At 39.6% G+C, this 17773-nt stretch overlaps 3 protein-coding genes across 6 annotated transcripts; 1 reads left to right on the forward strand and 2 right to left on the reverse strand.

Annotated features, from left to right (window-relative positions):
• The first annotated feature begins 2289 nt into the window (after positions 1-2289).
• LOC135491259 (cysteine-rich with EGF-like domain protein 2) lies at positions 2290-11910 on the forward strand. 4 transcript variants are annotated; one of them, XM_064777002.1, is made up of 12 exons: positions 2290-2359; positions 3004-3149; positions 3334-3416; positions 4648-4708; positions 5079-5132; positions 5698-5812; positions 6027-6115; positions 6476-6602; positions 6752-6931; positions 7096-7191; positions 7479-7613; positions 10923-11910. In XM_064777002.1, the coding sequence occupies exons 2-12, from the start codon at positions 3018-3020 to the stop codon at positions 11066-11068; spliced, it is 1218 nt and encodes a 405-aa protein (XP_064633072.1). In that variant the 5' UTR covers positions 2290-2359; positions 3004-3017; the 3' UTR covers positions 11069-11910. The 4 variants fall into 4 exon arrangements, with proteins under 4 accessions (XP_064633072.1, XP_064633069.1, XP_064633070.1 ...); XM_064776999.1 differs by lacking the exon at positions 10923-11910 and adding an exon at positions 8385-10900; XM_064777000.1 differs by lacking the exons at positions 5079-5132; positions 10923-11910 and adding exons at positions 5355-5387; positions 8385-10900.
• Positions 11911-13709: 1799 nt separating this feature from the next.
• Positions 13710-15987, reverse strand: LOC135491533 (protein Spindly-like). Its single transcript, XM_064777499.1, has 5 exons — positions 15854-15987; positions 15431-15640; positions 14947-15191; positions 14454-14638; positions 13710-14329 (listed from the first exon to the last, which is right to left on the reverse strand). The coding sequence occupies exons 1-5, from the start codon at positions 15947-15949 to the stop codon at positions 13932-13934; spliced, it is 1134 nt and encodes a 377-aa protein (XP_064633569.1). The 5' UTR covers positions 15950-15987; the 3' UTR covers positions 13710-13931.
• A 205-nt stretch (positions 15988-16192) lies between these two features.
• On the reverse strand, positions 16193-17622 carry LOC135490903 (protein Spindly-like). The gene is made up of 4 exons (XM_064776482.1): positions 17532-17622; positions 17048-17293; positions 16581-16757; positions 16193-16402 (listed from the first exon to the last, which is right to left on the reverse strand). The coding sequence occupies exons 2-4, from the start codon at positions 17216-17218 to the stop codon at positions 16193-16195; spliced, it is 558 nt and encodes a 185-aa protein (XP_064632552.1). The 5' UTR covers positions 17219-17293; positions 17532-17622.
• Positions 17623-17773: the final 151 nt, after the last annotated feature.

A 17773-nucleotide genomic window follows, 5' to 3' on the forward strand; every position in this document is an offset into this window, starting at 1 on the left:
ATGGCAGATTTGAATTAAGATTCGAGTCGATTCTTTTGGAAGCCGAAAGTGCGGATGCACAGGGCAATTGCATTTAGAAAGCATCGCCGACTGATAGTCAAACCATTCCCTGGAGTGCTCGAAAACCTGGAATCAGTGTGTACTTCAGCTCGAAAAGTTCGCGGGTGAAGGGGTTTTCTTCATGATAATATTGATAATGATAATAATGATGATGGTCTAAGAGCGCTAGCGGATCCAGGAACTGGAAGAAAAGGGAGCGTGCACTGCATTTCTCATCAAAATTGCTGCACTACAGGTGTGTTCCAAACTTTCATGGTCAATTTCAAAGATTCTATATCAATTAGGGGGCGTGCCTCTGGTGCACCCCCTTGGATACGCGCCTGATAAACGTTCTTGGATGAAAGTAGAAAGAAGAAAGCTTTTAAAAAAAAACGATATAAGATTCGCCAGGGTTTAAATCTAATTCGAATCCGGGCCTGATAAACGTTCATGGATGAAAAATGGAAAGAAGACCTTTTAAAAAAACCAAAAAATACATTCCCGGGGTACGAACCCGTGACCACCCAATCTAATGCGCAGCGCTCTAACCGCTGAGCTATCAGGGCGTTCATGTTTGACGTGAGATATTCGGCAATCTGAAGACAGGCCTTAGGGTACGCGCCATGATTGTGGCTAGGTCACGCTGGCGGAAGAGTAATTGGGTGCAAATAGTTCCAAGGTAACCGTATAACTCAATATTACTATAGATATTTCTTAATATATCGTATATATATAGCTCGGTGATTTTATTGAAAATGTTTGCAGTTGATTTAAATGTTTGAATGGTTTAAAAGCAAAATTTTTAGAAGCGAGGTCAACAGGGTCAAAAGAAATAGTTTTTGGCGCCAATGATGTCGGCAATGGCAGATTTGAATTAAGATTCGAGTCGATTCTAGGGTAGACGTAATAAAGGCACTGGAAAAAAAGGCACTGGAAAAAAGGCACTAAGTAAAAAAGGCACTAGGAAAAAAAGGCACTGGGTAAAAAGGGCACTAGGTAAAAAAGGCACTGGAAAAAAAGGGCACCAGGAAATCGCTATACTTGGTAAAAAAGGCACTGGAAAAAAAGGCACCAGGAAATCTCTAGGTTAAAAGTTCATTTGGGGTGCCCCCCCGTGCATTTCTATATGTGTAATGTGCTATGTGTAATGTGCTTCCAAGTCTTTCTCACCAATAAAACTGCAATGAGACTCATCAAGAATGTTTTGCTAGATGTCAATAGCCACTCTTGTGAAACTATTGTATCTTGTAGAAATAGGTTATTGGTGAGGGAACCCTGAATCTAACTTGATTAAACTACTGGACCAAATCGGATGATCTTTGTATTAATTTTTATAAGGATTCCCTGCCTATCCAAGCTAGTTTTTCTGGTCGGAGGGTACTGAAAATAGGCTGTTCCGTTTTTTGGACCACCCAGTATTCTGTTGATGTAGAAAAAACTACACATAGAAATGCACAGAGAAATTTTTATTTTTATTTTTTATCTATGTAGTAGAGATTTCTCAGCGATTTCCCATACATTTTTTTTGGTGCCATTTTTTCCATTGCCTTTTTATCCAGTGCCTTTTTTACCTAGCGCCTTTTTTTCCGTACCTTTTTTTCCAGTGCCCTTTTTTCCAGTGCCTTTATTACGTACATTCGATTCTAGTGGTGCCGCCATCTTGGATCAACGAAAGTTGGTCTGAGAGAGGGCAAACTATTTTTGCCTACAACTGAATGATATTGTCATTATCATTCAAATAAAAGTAGTTTTTGTGAAAGAATATTATTTGGGCTAGTTAGAAATATCACAGTTTCAACAAATTCTTTGATAATTAATCCACATTTGGACACTAGACCTCGCATTTCCCCGTCCACAAAATCAAAGGCCACTTCGAAAACCTTCAAAAAAGGGGCTAAAAAGCCCGTCCACTCATATTGATCAAAATCACCCATCAAAATAAATTTTTTCCTTTTTTTCTTTCGCTGACCCATTGAAAAGATTATAATGCATTAACATACTGCAATTTCTTTTAAATATATTGAAATACAAAGAAATGCCAGCCCACCAAACTTAGAGGGCCGCTGTCCACACTTTCGTCCACACTTTCGTCCACAGTTTACACCTACCCCAACTTCGCCAAGACACACATGAGTCATGACACGGTGTATTGTAATCTTGACACTAGAGGCGCTGATGTCGTTCCTAAGAATTTTAATTTCGGCACTGTGCGAGTTTGGGTGTATTGTTCGTGGCGATTGGCTATTGGATGATATTCCATACATGGCCGCAGCTGATCTGAGCTGGCTCTGATACCGGCGTTATATTCCATCAAATATCGGTAAGATATGAGTAGATTTTAACAAATATCGTGAGCCGTGTGATGTAATTTGATCAAGCGGATGTTATAGACATATTTGTAGCTTTGTTGGTTGCGAAATAAATGCATATGCAGTGAATATGGTGAATGTTGATGTTAAACATTTCTGTATAATGCATGGTTTACAATACATGTACACTGGACTATGTATACATTGTATATAGGTAATTTGTACAAAGTGGCTATTCTTACGACTAGTCGTAACTTAGGATTTATGCGATTTCAGATATTAAACTGAGGATCTAGGGAGATAAGACTAGTGTAAAGGAAGGGTTAGGGTTATGGTTGGCGCTAGGAGTAAGTGCAAGGGTCAGGGTGAGCGTCAGGGTTAGGATTAAGGCCCAAAAAGGTGAAAATGATCGTCGTAAGAATAACCAGCAGTTTGTATGTAAAATGCATTAGGGATCGTCGTAAGAATAGCCGCGGCCTAATTTGTTATACTGCTGTATTCTCAAGTCTTGCTCAACGCTTAGGCTGGATACTGGGCCCGATGAGCTCAGGAAACAAGTCTTGTTCTTTTAGCCTAATACTCGTACTACTAGCACGGTCGACCTTGTCGTTATGTTCAGTCTGTATGACCTTATTCCTCTACAACCATCTTTCAGATTCTCCAGTCACCATGGATGCGCTATGGAAACACATCGCCCAGTCCTGCCTTGTCCTGCTCTTCCTGCTCGCTGCTGGACAGAGTACGACCAAAATGAAGGAGAAGTGTGGCACTTGTCGTGACATCACTGAAGCCTTTGCAAAGGTATAACTAACTATGAGCATGATTCCCAAATGTTAGGTATAAAAGAACTTTCAATAGTTCCAAATGTTTAGGTGCCTGGTATGATAATATTTTAAGCAACCTGAATTAGTGAATATGATACAATTGCAAAGCATTCTTGAACAACTTAGGATCATAAATAATTCTGGAACTGTTTTGTTTTCAGGGCATAAAAAGAACAGAAAAGTCCAATTTTGGAGGCGGTAACACAAGATGGGAGGAAAATTCTCTGGGATCCTGGCGCTTTAGGTGAGTTGTCTCTTGGTCCAATCTAAAGGAGAGTTAAAGAGGTTGAATAGCGCCTCCAGAAGCAAGCAACAGCGCCACCCGTAGCAGAAATAAGCACTGCTTAGTGACGTCATGGTTTCCATATACGGCATCTCATTTGCATATTTTTACAACCTTATTTACTACGAGTTATAAATATGCCAGTAGCACGTGGATCATGCCGGGCGGCGCTGTCAGGTGTTTCCACTATGGGTTACATAATCGGCTACAAAGAGGCCAGTGTTCTAGTAAATGAAGTTAGCAATGATAGCAAAAGAATGTTAGTGTATGTTACGCAGTCAATAGCGATAGTAGTGAGTTGGAGAGAGGAGAAAATGGAAAATGGAGAGAATAGCAGTATGGATTTCGAGTCGCCGGTGGATTCTGGGCCGGTGGAGAGCGATGCCCCTGATTCGAACAGTACGGAAGAAATGGAGCAGCATATTATCCAAGACTTGTTTGACAACCATGACGACTCAAGATATTTGCCAGAATTGCTGGCAATGAACATGAGTGAAGAGGAGATGGGGCCATTCCAGCCAAGTGACCTGTCACTGCTCATGGCGAATGTCGGAGCCTCTAGAGACGCTGGTCTCGTCAGTACGCCAACGGCATTGAGGTGTTCCCGAAGGGTGGTGCAGACGCCAAGACGTGAGACTAACACCGGCGCGGTGACAGCTGTAGCAGATGGAGCCACGCCACTAACATTTTTCAAGCATCCGAATGGTACCTTACAGATCCGCAAGGGGCGCGTTATCGAAAATGTTGCAAAAATCAATAACGTGATCGTAAATATTGTCATATTTTTCAAGATGAGAGTATGTAAATGATACGCAAACGGTAAACCAATGAAAGGCCAGTATCTATTGAACCTTACAAGTAATTTGGGGGCCTTGAAACTCCTTATATTTATCAATGAAACCTTATTCCCGCCTAAGGTTTTGACCGGGCCGTCCAAAACTCCCCATTTTTTGGCGGGCCCTTCCCTTTAAGCACTTGACCTACTCTTCATAGAAAACCAGTTTTTGAATACCCAAGTAGCTCTCGTGTCTGTTCTCTATATTGGGTGCGTATTCAGTTCAACTAATCAACTTGCTAGTTGAGTATGAGCCTTTATGTTTCATTCATTGAATGGTGAGATGGATGTGACCTTGGTTTTCTGTCATTTGCTTTCCTTACTGAATAATCTAAATGTTAAAATTCTTTTCTTCAGCGAAACTAGATTTGTAGATATTCAGGAAAAGTTATGTGACGATATATCTGAGGAAAAAAAGGTAGGGTCATGGACAGTTGTCTTTTCAATAATGGTACTCTGCTACTGTTGCTTCTGACTGATGACTGATAACAGTTTTATGTTGAACAAACAGAATAACAAACTCCTTACCGATCTACAATTTTCTTATCCCGTCTTATTAGTAAAGTTCTGCTTTTGTCTTAAATAATTCTTTCTTTTTTGTTCAAAACCCTTTCTTATCACAATACCATTTTCTTTGCTAAACACTTCCAGCCTGTCATTACTTTACGAGGACGTACCACTGCCAAACTTGCTGTATGTAACATAAAATTCTTGGACCTCAATTGGTTGAACACCCACTTTTAAACTTCTACGGGCGATGAATTTTTTAAATTTTGTGTCAACTTCAGGCGTCCTCAAGTCTTCTAAACTTTACTTCCTACCCAACTGGTGGGATTCATCTAGTATGTAGTATATGACTTTTCTTTCCCTCATCTGTACATGACCAAGACTTTTAGATAGATTATATGTTTTGGAATTTATTTCATCCCATTCCCTCTATAGTCCTTGACCTTCTGTAAATCTTCTATATAAATTTTTCTTGTAAAGACCTGATGTTCCTTAATTCCATATTTTGGGTTATTCCTGATTTCTTTACTCTTCTACTTGCTTCTGCATTAACATAGTCAAAAAAGGATAAAGCTAAGAGTTACACTCAGGTGGGTCTAATGGTGATTGTTTTCATGTACGGTTCGCCAAATGATTGATATGATCTTAAAACCTAGTCAAATCTGTTGAAAGACCAGGACCTGGTTTACCACTGCCTTTGGCATTAGATTTGTTTCACAATACTGTAGACGACCAGGTAATTTCGTGAATGTTTTGTTTTTGCAATTTGGGAGGCATTACGCAAACAGTTGAACTGATGAAAATTTCATCTCTAGTGAATGAATCATTAAATTTCGACAGCTAACACAGAGTTTAGTCAGCTTTCAGGTGTTTTCAGAAAAGATTATTTTTTCGTTCCAGTGCCATGCCATGGTAGAAGAGCATGAGGAGGACCTAGAGAGTTGGTGGTTCAACGATTTCAAAAAGGGGACGGAAAAATTTTTATATGATCATTTATGTTTGGAGAAAATGAAAGGTACTATTAGTATTGATTGGCTCTCAAGAGAGTGATCAGTATTTGGAAATGAGGGAGGTCATCTTCAAGCCATAATGCCCAAAATAAGTTGTGTTGTGTGAGTTTGTTAAAAAAGACCAATTGACATAGTCTATATTATAAGCAAGATGCTCAGTTACTATTTTGCCATGCCGTGTGTCAACCTGATTTTCAGTGATATCTCTCTAATTTTCAGTATGTTGTGAAAACGGTACATATGGTGCTGATTGTTCACCCTGTCCTGGTGGGAAAGATAAACCATGCAATGCTCATGGTGACTGTGATGTAAGTTGGCTTTGCAAACTCCTCCGTTATTCAGATCCAATCAATATCTGCATATGAGATGTGAATAGGGAATGACCATTTAGAGCAGATGACCTAATGTTTTAACCTGACCAGCAGTTTGTGCTCCAGAGTCCCAAAAAGATACAGATGGACACTTTCAAATAGCTTCATGTTGTCCTATATCCTCTTATCAAGACCAATTGGAATTATTACTGAGGAAATTGACAACCATCATTCAATATCGAAGTGGTTAATACTATAGAAACCTATCTGATGCTTTTCAACTGATTAGCCTTGCTCGGGCTACCACCCAGAGTTAGCATACCACGGTATATAGATATCTTTCATTTCTTCTTGCAGGGTATTAGTACCAGAGGTGGCACAGGACGTTGTTTATGCCACGCTGAATATGCTGGTGACCAGTGCACGGAGTGTAGGGAAGGTTATTATGAAAAAGAGAAAAATGATACTTATTTAGAATGTGCAGGTACGTTATGGTTCTGACCAAATTTTCTTTCAGTATTCGTAGCTCATGAAATTTCAAGGGTGTGGACATCTAATCAATGCCCACAAAAGTGGATGCCGAGAAGTTCATTGAATGTTCAAAGATTCAAAAGTTTTGATATTTTCTTACAGATTGCCACGTATCGTGTAAAAACTGCACAGCTGGTGGTCCAAGGGACTGTATAACATGTCGCGAAGGCTATAACCAGACAGAGGAAGGCTGTATAGACTTTGATGAATGTTCTGTGCAACCAACTCCCTGTAAAGACAATGAATACTGCTCAAATACAGTAGGATCATTTTTGTGCATGGGTAAGTTTTTTGCACAACTTTCAGTTGGATAGACCACAGGGTAAGAGACTTTGGAGTTCGAAAGAATTGTAAAAACACATTTAGGCCTCCCTTTCAAAATAAGGTTAACCTTTAGAAAGAAGTGTTTTTTAATTTGTCCTTTCATAGTCCTCTCTCTCTTTCAGCTTGTAATGCAGCCTGTGATAGATGCCTCGGTGATGGTGATGACAAGTGTGTCAAGTGTAAAGATGGGTACGAGATGAAGGAGGGAAGATGTGAAGGTACGTTTTGAGAGCTTGAGAAATGGGAAGCCTGATTGAGGTTTCCCTCTGTGGCTAGAACATCACACTCACTGCCAATCTCTCTGTGGAATCAACTCAAAAGTCGTCAAAGTATTGTTCATTGGTGACTTCAGGCTCTGTCAATGTTGCACATTGTTTATCTGAAGTGAGACTAATCTTAATTCTTTGGTATGGGCCAACATCTGGACCACAGATTGTTATAGAATTGTTACCAAATCATCATCTTTTGCCTGACTTTGTATGATCCCTCATATTTCTTTTTGTAGACATTGATGAGTGTGAAGAGGATGCAACACTGTGCCAAGCTGATCAGCAGTACTGTGTCAATAAGCCAGGCAGTTATAACTGTGCCTGCAAGAAGGGCTACGAGTTAGTTGGGAGCCAATGTGTGCCAAAGTCAAGTAAGTCAAAAATTTTGCAATATTTAATCAAATCACTGGTGCTGGTGGTCTCAGAAGATGTTCTCATCTCACAGCATAAAGGAAGCGTGCAACAAGTTCGAACTAGAAAGTGAAAGATGTTGAAAATGTACAAGCGTCATTGAACAGCTGACTATTGTGAGGTGTCCCCTGATCAGCTGGATCAAGGTTGTCCAGAAAGTATTGGTCTGCCGTGTTTTGGGTTTATGTCCCTTTCAGGGAAGTGTTCGATTATGAAATTCTCTCATTAGATAAGATGGATGCATGGGAAGTTTGGTTTCCTTTCTGATGAAATTATAACAAAAATGCGGTGGCGGTATTATTGACACTGTTTTCAAATAAACCAACAAATATTTCATGTTCTTCCTCCAATTAAGCGTTCTGGTATGTCTTCCTGCAAGGAAGTGTGTAACTTGCCAACTTCCTCCAAATGTCAAGTCTTTTCCTGTACTGTAAATCAGCCTGTCCTTGAAGACGAAATATTTTGTTATCCTCGAATATGCAATGAAATTTACTGGATTTTCTCAACTTCCAGGTGGAAAACTTCACACAGGAACACGATTTATTCTGTTCTCTCTTGTCCCTTTGAATTAGCTTGAAAGCCCAGGTTAGAAAAAGTTATCTAATGATATTACCATCATCAGTTTCAGGAACCCAAGACCTTGCAGTTACAGCACAGATTTTCTTTAACAAATCTATTCTTTATTCTCACTAAACGTCAACAATGGCCCTTCTCTCTATTTTTCCCTTCAGTGCTCGACAATAACGAGAAAAAGAAACAAACCAAGAAAAAACAGAAGAAGTCTAAAGGCCTTTATGATGAAGCTCCCCCACACACCGACATCATCTATGGTGGTGTTCTAGTCCTCTTCTGTATAACAGGAAAACTATTAAAAGGCCATGTGCCAGGATCCATGTTGCTTTGTATAGCTATGGGGTTCATGTTCTTTAGAATGGGGTCCTACTATGGATAATTGACTTCGGTGATAAGAGCTGAGAGATTGAATAGAAAACCAGACAAATGTGCAGTCGATTTTGATAATTCCTGCATATTCTATGATCCGAAACATTTCAAATTACTCAACAGTTTAGCAATGCCAGTGGAATTAGGTCTGACTGAACTGGATCTGCTAGTACTTGGCACAGTCGGGTTTAGTCAGAAGCCTGAGGAAATCCAGAATCTGTGTGATAGACCACATATACTTTCTTTTCAATGTCTCGGCTGCTTTTAAATTGATGACTCGTTTATGCAATAACCCATCCTTTGAATAGTATTTCTTGTACATGTTCAAAACAAGAGCAAAACTCAATCTAAAATCTCATTAGAAGAAAAAATTAATCAAACTTAGTTGACCATTTTTACAGGTGTCCTCTTCAAATTTTTTTATTAGTATGCATTCCTCTCTATCTCATATAATCATTGAAACTCATAAAAAAACGTTGTTGAAGTCATTCATCTGCTACTTATAATCAAAATGATATTGAGTAAGGAAACGATCTAACCATCCAAATTTCCATCAGCCAGTCTATGTGTGATGGTACCCCAGATATTGTCATGAGACTAGCTGATGAAAATTTGGATGGCTAGATTTATACCGCTATGGTTTAATGAATCTACTCTTATCATAAAACCCATTGCATTTCTATTGTTTTGTTATATTTTTTGTTAGATTGTCATAATAGTTTGAACATATATAAATGTAGCTTGCTCATTTGTTAACAAAGCAATAATGACTGTAGACTATAATCTTTGACAGTTGGAATATGAAACTGTTTGACCTCTTTGTATCTCGTGGTTTGTTTGTGGCATGGTGGAAAGAGATTTTTTGGCCCAATTCCGTCAGCCCGTTTTATGTGGTGTAAATTATAATAAATTTGAAAACAAAGTCTCTGTAAAATTCTGGCCATTGAACTTCTTGTGTTTTGTGATGAACCAGGCTGTCGCTTCTGTAAATTGTACCCGGTAGCCCTCCCCTCCCTTGGGGTAGCAAACTAATATCTGCGCTGTTTGACTGTTATTTGTTTGCTGCTGATATGTTAATGGTAATACACTGTTTGCTAGATGCCTAACGTGTATGTCTCTCCTGGGCATTACTGTTTTAAAGTTGAAGACAAGTTTCATGTACCTTAGACTTACAGTCTTGGGGGTCAGCATTTCTATGCAAATATGCATGTCTACATTCCTTGGTTCTTTAATATGCTGAGTGGCTGAAATGTATAGTCAGTGAATTGAAACTAGAAAGTCCTTTGTGGTCATGAAGCTTGCCTTGAGATACCATTGTGAAACAATTGATACAGCTCTCATCCTGCTCAAAGCACGGGACAAATCTTGACAGCTATAACTGGCCTCACTTGACTCGCCAAAATAAGCAGCCGAGGTATGCCAACAGAAAGAGATTTTATACCATTTCGTAGAACTTGCCTCCACGACAATCTACATCCAATTTTTCTATTTATTGCCAGAGTGATCGATGTCGGGAGTGGTGTTTTTTAAATAAATTGATAAAACGATAACCATCTTTTTTAAGTTCTTCATGTTAGTGTGGCTGTGTGACATCAACCCCCCCCCCCAGTTCATTTTCAGCCTCATGCAATAAATAAATGAGACATATCTAATATAACATTCAAGCCGACTGTACTTCCTAAATCCATGAAATTTCCTTATACTGTTGACTGTGTTGGTTCTCAATTTTACTCCCAATGTGTTGTTTTGGCAGCTACTCATTGTTTTCGGGAACACCCTGTTTCTACTTCTTCCTCCTTATACCCCTCAACTTCTCTAACTATCAAACCTCTGAAAGTCAGTAGGATGCCTTGCATGTGCCTTATGTTTTTGTGCTTGTGCCCGGAATGGTCAATAATGGAAACTGGACTATTATAACTTGTGACAGTCCAGCTGCAAGTGTCCAAGGGAGGAGCAGACTGTGTCCATCTCTGGATGAAGTTAGCACTGTTCTTAAACCCAACTTTGTCTGCCTTCTGATTATTTGTGTGACAATTCATGTGTGTTTAAAGTAGACTTTTTTCAAAAGTGGTGGAAATTGTGATGATGAGACACAGACTTTGTCTTTGACTAAATTTCGACCACTTTCCTACTGAGTACATGTAAGTGATTAACTCTTTCTGTTTCTTGTAGTGTGCTGCTTCTGTTGGCGTTGTATGTTTTCATTTGGTGTATTGCTGCACGTTTCTGTTGGTGCCACCTATGGCAAGGATCTTGTCTCAGTGACTTTAGAAAGTACAGTTCTGGAATGAGTTTGGTTTCAATTAGATATGCCTTGTTTATTTCAGAAAAAGATGGTGACACAGAAGAGGAGGAGGAGGCTGAAGAGGAAAAAGAAATGGAGGAACCCCCTGGTCCATCGGCAGAAGATATGAAAATCGAAGCTGAAAAGGAGAACATAGACTCTGATGACAAACTGAAAGATGAATTATGATGTGGATTTTTCATAGTTTTAATATGTGCTAAATTTTCTGCAATGCAGTTGCATCAATTTCGTTCATTTCCAATGTTTACTAAGTCACTGCATCCAGAGTACAGGAAGACCTTGGGACGTCTGTTTTGGTTACTAAAAGTTGAAAGATGAATCCATTGGAAGGGTTTCCGAAGCTGAGGCCAATCATGACAAAAAGGTTTGGTTTGTTTTAAGTTGGTCCTTGAAATTTAATTTGTTGTTTGTCAGAATAGGTACAGGGTTTTTCCAGTATTATGTCTTTTCTAACTTTTTGAGTGCTAATTCATGCATCCACCATGATTTTCATAACTCGTCATCGAAATCATTAATGATAAGAACCAAAAGGCACTGAAGGCCAAGTTACAGTCAGAAATAAGTCTAGAAGCAATAGCAACTTTTCTATGATTAACATTTGTCGCCAATTACTTTATGAATGAACACTCATGTTAACACTTCCTACATGTTTTTGGAGAGTAATTGCAAACATTCTCGGTACATATAGGACAACTTTCACTTTCTGCTCAAGTTATTTCATGAGTTTCTAGATGGCAACACCTTCGAATATAAGGCGAATCAATGAAAGTGATGTACATGTACATGTAGATCCATCTATTTGTGTGTCATAGTTCACATAACAGATGAAGATATACTTAACTGTGGGTTAACAGGACAATATTGTAGCAGGACTAGAACAACTCTGTAATTTAGGTGATGGTTGATATCATAAGCACATTTGGTGTGCACCTTCCATTATGAATCTTTCCTGTCCAACGACTTTTGGTTGTTTGTCATCATATCAATTATTTTGGATGATAAATTATTTATTATAAACTCTTTTGTTACTTTTGTTTCTTTCGTTTTCGTTTTCATTTGCCATTTTCATTTATCCTAACGTCTTAATTGATTGATTAAGACCCTGTCCCAACCTGGTCCGAACATTTTCCAACAGTTACTCATTACCCTCAATTGGACAATAATCACAACGAGGGAGTGGCATTCTTAGAGACCATCTAATTGGACATCGCCACAACCTTGGATGGACATTCTCAAACATCACCGGGAAAGAGCACTACATGTAGTTGAACATGCACTTTTGTTCATTAGGGATTAGTCTGTTCGCATGTTTAACTTCATTTCTGTAGCGGAGATGAAGTGGCTTTTCCTTTCATCTTGTGTAATCCACACAGCTTTTCCTGGGCATGGGTGTCTGCTGGCCAGAATCATTGGCTTATATTCTGGTGCATGGGACAATCTGGTATCTGGCATTGGCATTCAGTTGTATGAGCAGTTGGTACCACTGGTTTTGCTGCAGGTGATCCCGGTAAATGTACTTCCAGTCATCCTGTAGCTGCCTCTTGTAGCATGGGATTGGGTTCTTTGAGGCTGAACACACCACATCTGTACAGGCATGGTGACTGGCTCGCCAAAAGGTGCAAGTTTTCTCCTACACTGTGTCTCAAGTACCAAACGGCCATAAAGACCTATAGGCTGGATTAGTCTGGATCAGACTCTAGCTCAAATGATTTGACAATGTTGCACTGATGGTCCACCTTTCCAAAGATTTGACCAGGACATCCACAGCTTTTCCATTTGACATATGTGGTTGTGTGCCTGACCAAGATGGCTTTTCAGTCCTGGCCATTGGTGTCTGCTGGCCAGAATTGCTGTTGCATATCCTGGTCCAGGAGACATTCTTGGAGATGTTCACTGGTCAATTCTGGCATGGATTGAGCAGTTAGTATATGTTTGGTACCAGTGGCATTGATACAGGTGATCTTGGTACTTCCAGTCATCCTGAAGCTGCCTCTTAGGCCGAAGTAACATAGACCTCATTCGTTCATTTACCACGAGTCGCTTTCCGGGTTTTTCTTTCATTCCTCGGTGCATTCACCGAGGAATGAAAGCAAAAGGGGAAAATGAGTCCTGGGAAATGAACGAATGAGGTCTATGTAACTTCGGCCTTATGGCATAGGATGGCTGCCTTTGAGGCTTGAGGCCTTGGCGTCCTAACCTACCAGTTGTTGAACAAGACACCACATCAGAACAAAGTAGTCTGTGTACTGGCATTTCGGCTGGCTGGCCAGAAGGTGCATGTTTTCTCCTTCACTATGGTCTCCACTCCCAAACTGCCATCAACAATCTGTAGTCTGGATCAGTCTCTTGTTCAACTTACATTAGAGTTGTAAGTGGCTCTTGGCCGATTTTACAGTGTTCCATTGATGGTCAATTCTTCCAAAAAATTCCACAACCTTTTCATTTGACAAATGTGGCTGTGTGCCTAACCAGGTATAAAAAATGGCATTTGATATTATCCCTCAGCTGCATGGGTAAGGAGCCAAGAGAAATAACCTTAATGACCCCAAAGCTTGTCTTCGATCAATTCCCATACATGAACATGATATATGTACTCACAGAGGATATCCAATCTCCTCTTGAGTCTCAATCCAAAGTCTCCTAGTCATGGATTACATCGTGTATGGTACTTGAGTAAGATGAAAATATTGAAGACAAGGTTTCATTTTACTATATGATCATTTATTTAATATCTACATAGTACAGTTCGCAGAATACACAAAATCATCGTTGGAGAAATTCAATATATAGTTACAGAAAGATATTCATGCATACACTCCAGTTTCATTCCCAAGTCGGTATAGTCTAAAAAAATATTTTTTCTTGGTACACTCATTGTCCATGTTTGAGTGAAGCATTTGTCAATGATAGTTTACTTGTTTTACTACAGTCCTTGCCATTGTCTCAACATGCAGTACAGCTCTTCCCATTTTGAACAACTTATTCTCAGTCTTACAAAATTAAAGCACCACACGATATCTCAGTCCTAAACCTACTGCTGTTTGCACTGATCGTTCTCATTCACTTGACTTGACACATATTTCACATTATGATGCACTTTGCCCTTGACCTTTGTCTTAGGCACATCACCAATGGCCCCCTCCCTCTCCTCCCCAGGAACTTTCTGTTCATGCACTGACGCATCATTAAAGCTCATTTCCTTCACGTCCACATCATCCGAAATGCTAACAGTTTTTCTGACAGTCAATTTTAACTTCGGTTTGTTTTCCTTTTCGTCGACTGTTTCTCTCTGTTGTTTCTTAATTTGCGGTCTGTCCACGAGTCCCTTGACTGGTCGGCGTTCTTCTGTGAATGTCACTGCTGATTCATCCGGCATTGGGATTTTCTCGTAATGCCTCCTTTCCATTTTCTTACCAACTTTTACTGAATCTGAAACAAAGTAGAAATGGTTTGAAAACTGCCACAACTGGCACCAGTCATTGTAATGTTGTTGAATTGCCAAGAGGACAATCAGGAGTCCACTACTTCAAAAGACTGCTGGTACTACACTTACCAGGCTCATATTTTAGTTTCAGTTCCTCAATTTTGAGTTTGAGTTTCGTGGTGTCGATGGCTGCCTGATCCAACTGTGTCTGCACTTGATAGGCCTTTTTTTCAGCAATGGCCTTACTGTCCACCTCCAGAAGGAGTTGGAGTTCTTTCTTCTGCAGGGATTCCTTTAGTCTGGTGATCTCCTCACTGAAAATCATAATGATACTCCCAAGTTAATTCCTCATTATCATTATGTCACAGAATGTGGAGAATATTTATGATGAATTGGCAGACCTCTCTCAGAGTCTTCTTCGGCTCTAATAATTACATTTCAAATCCTATGACTCCATCCATGACTCTATCTCTGGAAGAACTTTGATTTTCTTCATCTATCAAACTGGACATTGAGCCTACTATCCAGTCTTTCACCCAATCAAACAACAGCCATTTGTCCAAAGCCATAACTGACTAAAAAGCCTGTTAAAGCATCCTGATGTAGACTCTTAGATGTTTACCTTTTTACTGCAAGTAGGCCTTGCATGAATTCTGAGTATTCCCTGTTGTTCTTATCACTGTTGAACTTGGTCAATTCTTCACGGACTTTGGACTCGACTTTTTCAAGATCCAATTCAAGACGTCCAGATTTCGTCCTCAACATCTCATTCTCAGCCTTCACGTGAGCAATGCGTTTCTCAAGACTTTCCACATAAGCCGAGTCGCCACGTCCTACATTGGCCTGAAGCAAACTTGGTATCCGCATCTGAAGACAGAACAGAAGATGCACTTTGAGCTTAAGTCAAGAAAAATAACTCAGGTAGCAGGGAATGGATGCGAACAAAAGCCATTCTTGAGCTGCTTCTGTGGATATGATATTTATACACAAGACTGAGTGCAACTGATGTACAGGTTTGGGTGTCTCACTCAGTAAATACTCAACCTCAGAAAATGGATTGAGTTTAGAACCTATTATCATCTATCAATCATACTACATGTACCTACCTTTAGTCGGTGGAGCTGCTGTTTCAGAATCTCATTGTTCTTATGCTCTGTCTCATATCGTGACCTCAATGACTTCAGTTCCCTCTCCGCTCCACAGCGCCGGTCATCGACTTCAGCAAACAAGGAGTTTCCTTTTTTGTTCAGATCAACGTTTTGAGAACGGGCAGCATCCAGCTGAGCCTGCAGGTCTAAGATTTCTACTTTGAATTTCTGAAACAGAAGTTGAAAATTGCTTTCCAGTTTTCTCTGTAAAATACATACTGTTATGGAGATTGTTCAGACCAAGTTGAATTATAGACTGGAGAGATACCATCCGGATAAAGAGTTCCTTCATGGACATCCCACTGCTCTTTCAAACCAGGGACATCTCAGCTTCAAGTCTGAATGACAAGTAGGCACTTGAACTCCAAATTATTCACTTACCTCAATACTGTTTTGAAAAGAGCAGACTTGACACTCCTTCTCTTCAAGTTCTTCTCTGGATGATTCAAATCTTGCCTGCAGATGACGCACCTGCATGTCGTATTGTTCCAACTTTGCCTGCGAATCCTTTAGATCATTTGTGACTTCACACTACAAAACATGACAGAAGACCACATTAATTATCTCACTCTTTCTCATCCAATGTTCCACTATGCTGCAGACCCATATCTTTTTCTTTGGTTTCTATCATACTCGGGCCAAAAATACAACAAATATTTACACAAAGTGATTCTGACAGTTCACAAGAGAACTCCTTAACACAAAACCTGCCTGGATATACTAATCCTCAGTTACCTTTTCTTTCTGTAAATTAGCGACCTCAGACAATAGTTTTGCCATCTCCTCACTGCAGGTATCATTGAAGCGACTCTCCTGCAGCGAAAGCTGGGATCGTAGACTCTCAACTTCTTCACTCAGATCATTGATTTTTTCCAATGACTGCTTCTCTGACAACTGGGTCTTCTCTAACTCTTGCTGGAGATATCCATTCTGGAAATCAAATGGAATCAAGAATAAATACTTCTTAGATTTCTTTTTTTGATAAAACTCTATGTTCTGATGTGTCAGCTTTACAGGTCCTTTATATTGGAATGGATAGCTACATGTTTCTATCTATTTCTACCAATGGAAAATTACATACATCGCACATGTCTGGTCCCAAACTCACCTGTTTCTTTAGTTCTGCTAGTTTAACTTGTAGTTCTAGTTCCGCAGCAGTCTCTTGATTATTCCGGTGTTTCCTCAATTCTGCCTTCATCTTCTCAATATCATCAAGGTAATTTTGTTCCATGAAGTTCTTGCTTTCCAATTTCTTCTTGAGGGTGTAACATTCCTGGTTGATTTCCTGAAAGAAAACGTAAGCTAATAGAGCTGGCATACTTCTCTATACGTGCAACGTAATGGGGTCGAATTTCAAAATATATATATAATGGCACCTAGGACAGTTGCATTAGGTGTCACTGTCCTCGGTACTCCTTGATGGAGCTGCCCAGATGTTTTTTTTGTGCAAAGTCAAGTGCTCAAAGTCTGGCTGATTAAAATGATACAATTATAACTTTTCTGATTAATTACCATGGATGAGCCATTTCTAAGGTCCTCCCAGCTATCATCTCCTACATACTTTCATTAACTTACATCTATTTTCAACTGATTATCCTTCTGTTGCTTCTCCATTTGTTCCTCCAGGTCTTGATTGGTTTCGAGCAAGCACTTTCCAATTTCTGCAGCTCTGGCTACATCTTTCTCCTTTTGGGCTAGTTCTTCCCTCAGGAACTCCATCTCTGCTTTGTAGGCCTCCACCGACATTTTTGCTGATCAAGGTCCCAAGGAAGGACAGGTCGTAGTCAAGTAAGTACGACTACGTAGAGAATCTCAATGTATCTGAAATCAGAGACAAGTAAGACAGCATCAGTGGGTGAGTGTCACTGTCAAAAAGTCATCACTTTTTTGTCCGTCAAAGTTCAAATTTGACAATTACTTCAAAAGTTGTTGTTTTTTTTGGATACACCCTGTGTCAATGTAAACTCCAATGTTTTGTTCTGAAATCACCCATTTCAAATGCTTTGTCTCAGCATGATCACCATAAACATGCATTAATATTCAAGATTGCTTTACTAACCGACAAATGTGTGACAAATGAGTACAATATTTGCTAGATTTGTGGACGAAACTGCGACTTTTGTGAGAGATTTTTCGAAATTATTTTTGAAGTGACCGCCATACTGTTGTGGTCGTCGGTGAAGCAGATACATTCAGTGCTGCCATCTATGTTTAAAGATATCAGCTAAACGTTTGTTGAAGACGGTCATTCAGAACCATTTTGTCTGTCTCTGTAATTGAGAACTTGTTCGGTAGAAACAA

This window comes from Lineus longissimus, chromosome 7, assembly GCF_910592395.1.
Source record: "Lineus longissimus chromosome 7, tnLinLong1.2, whole genome shotgun sequence".
Classification (NCBI taxonomy): domain Eukaryota; kingdom Metazoa; phylum Nemertea; class Pilidiophora; order Heteronemertea; family Lineidae; genus Lineus; species Lineus longissimus.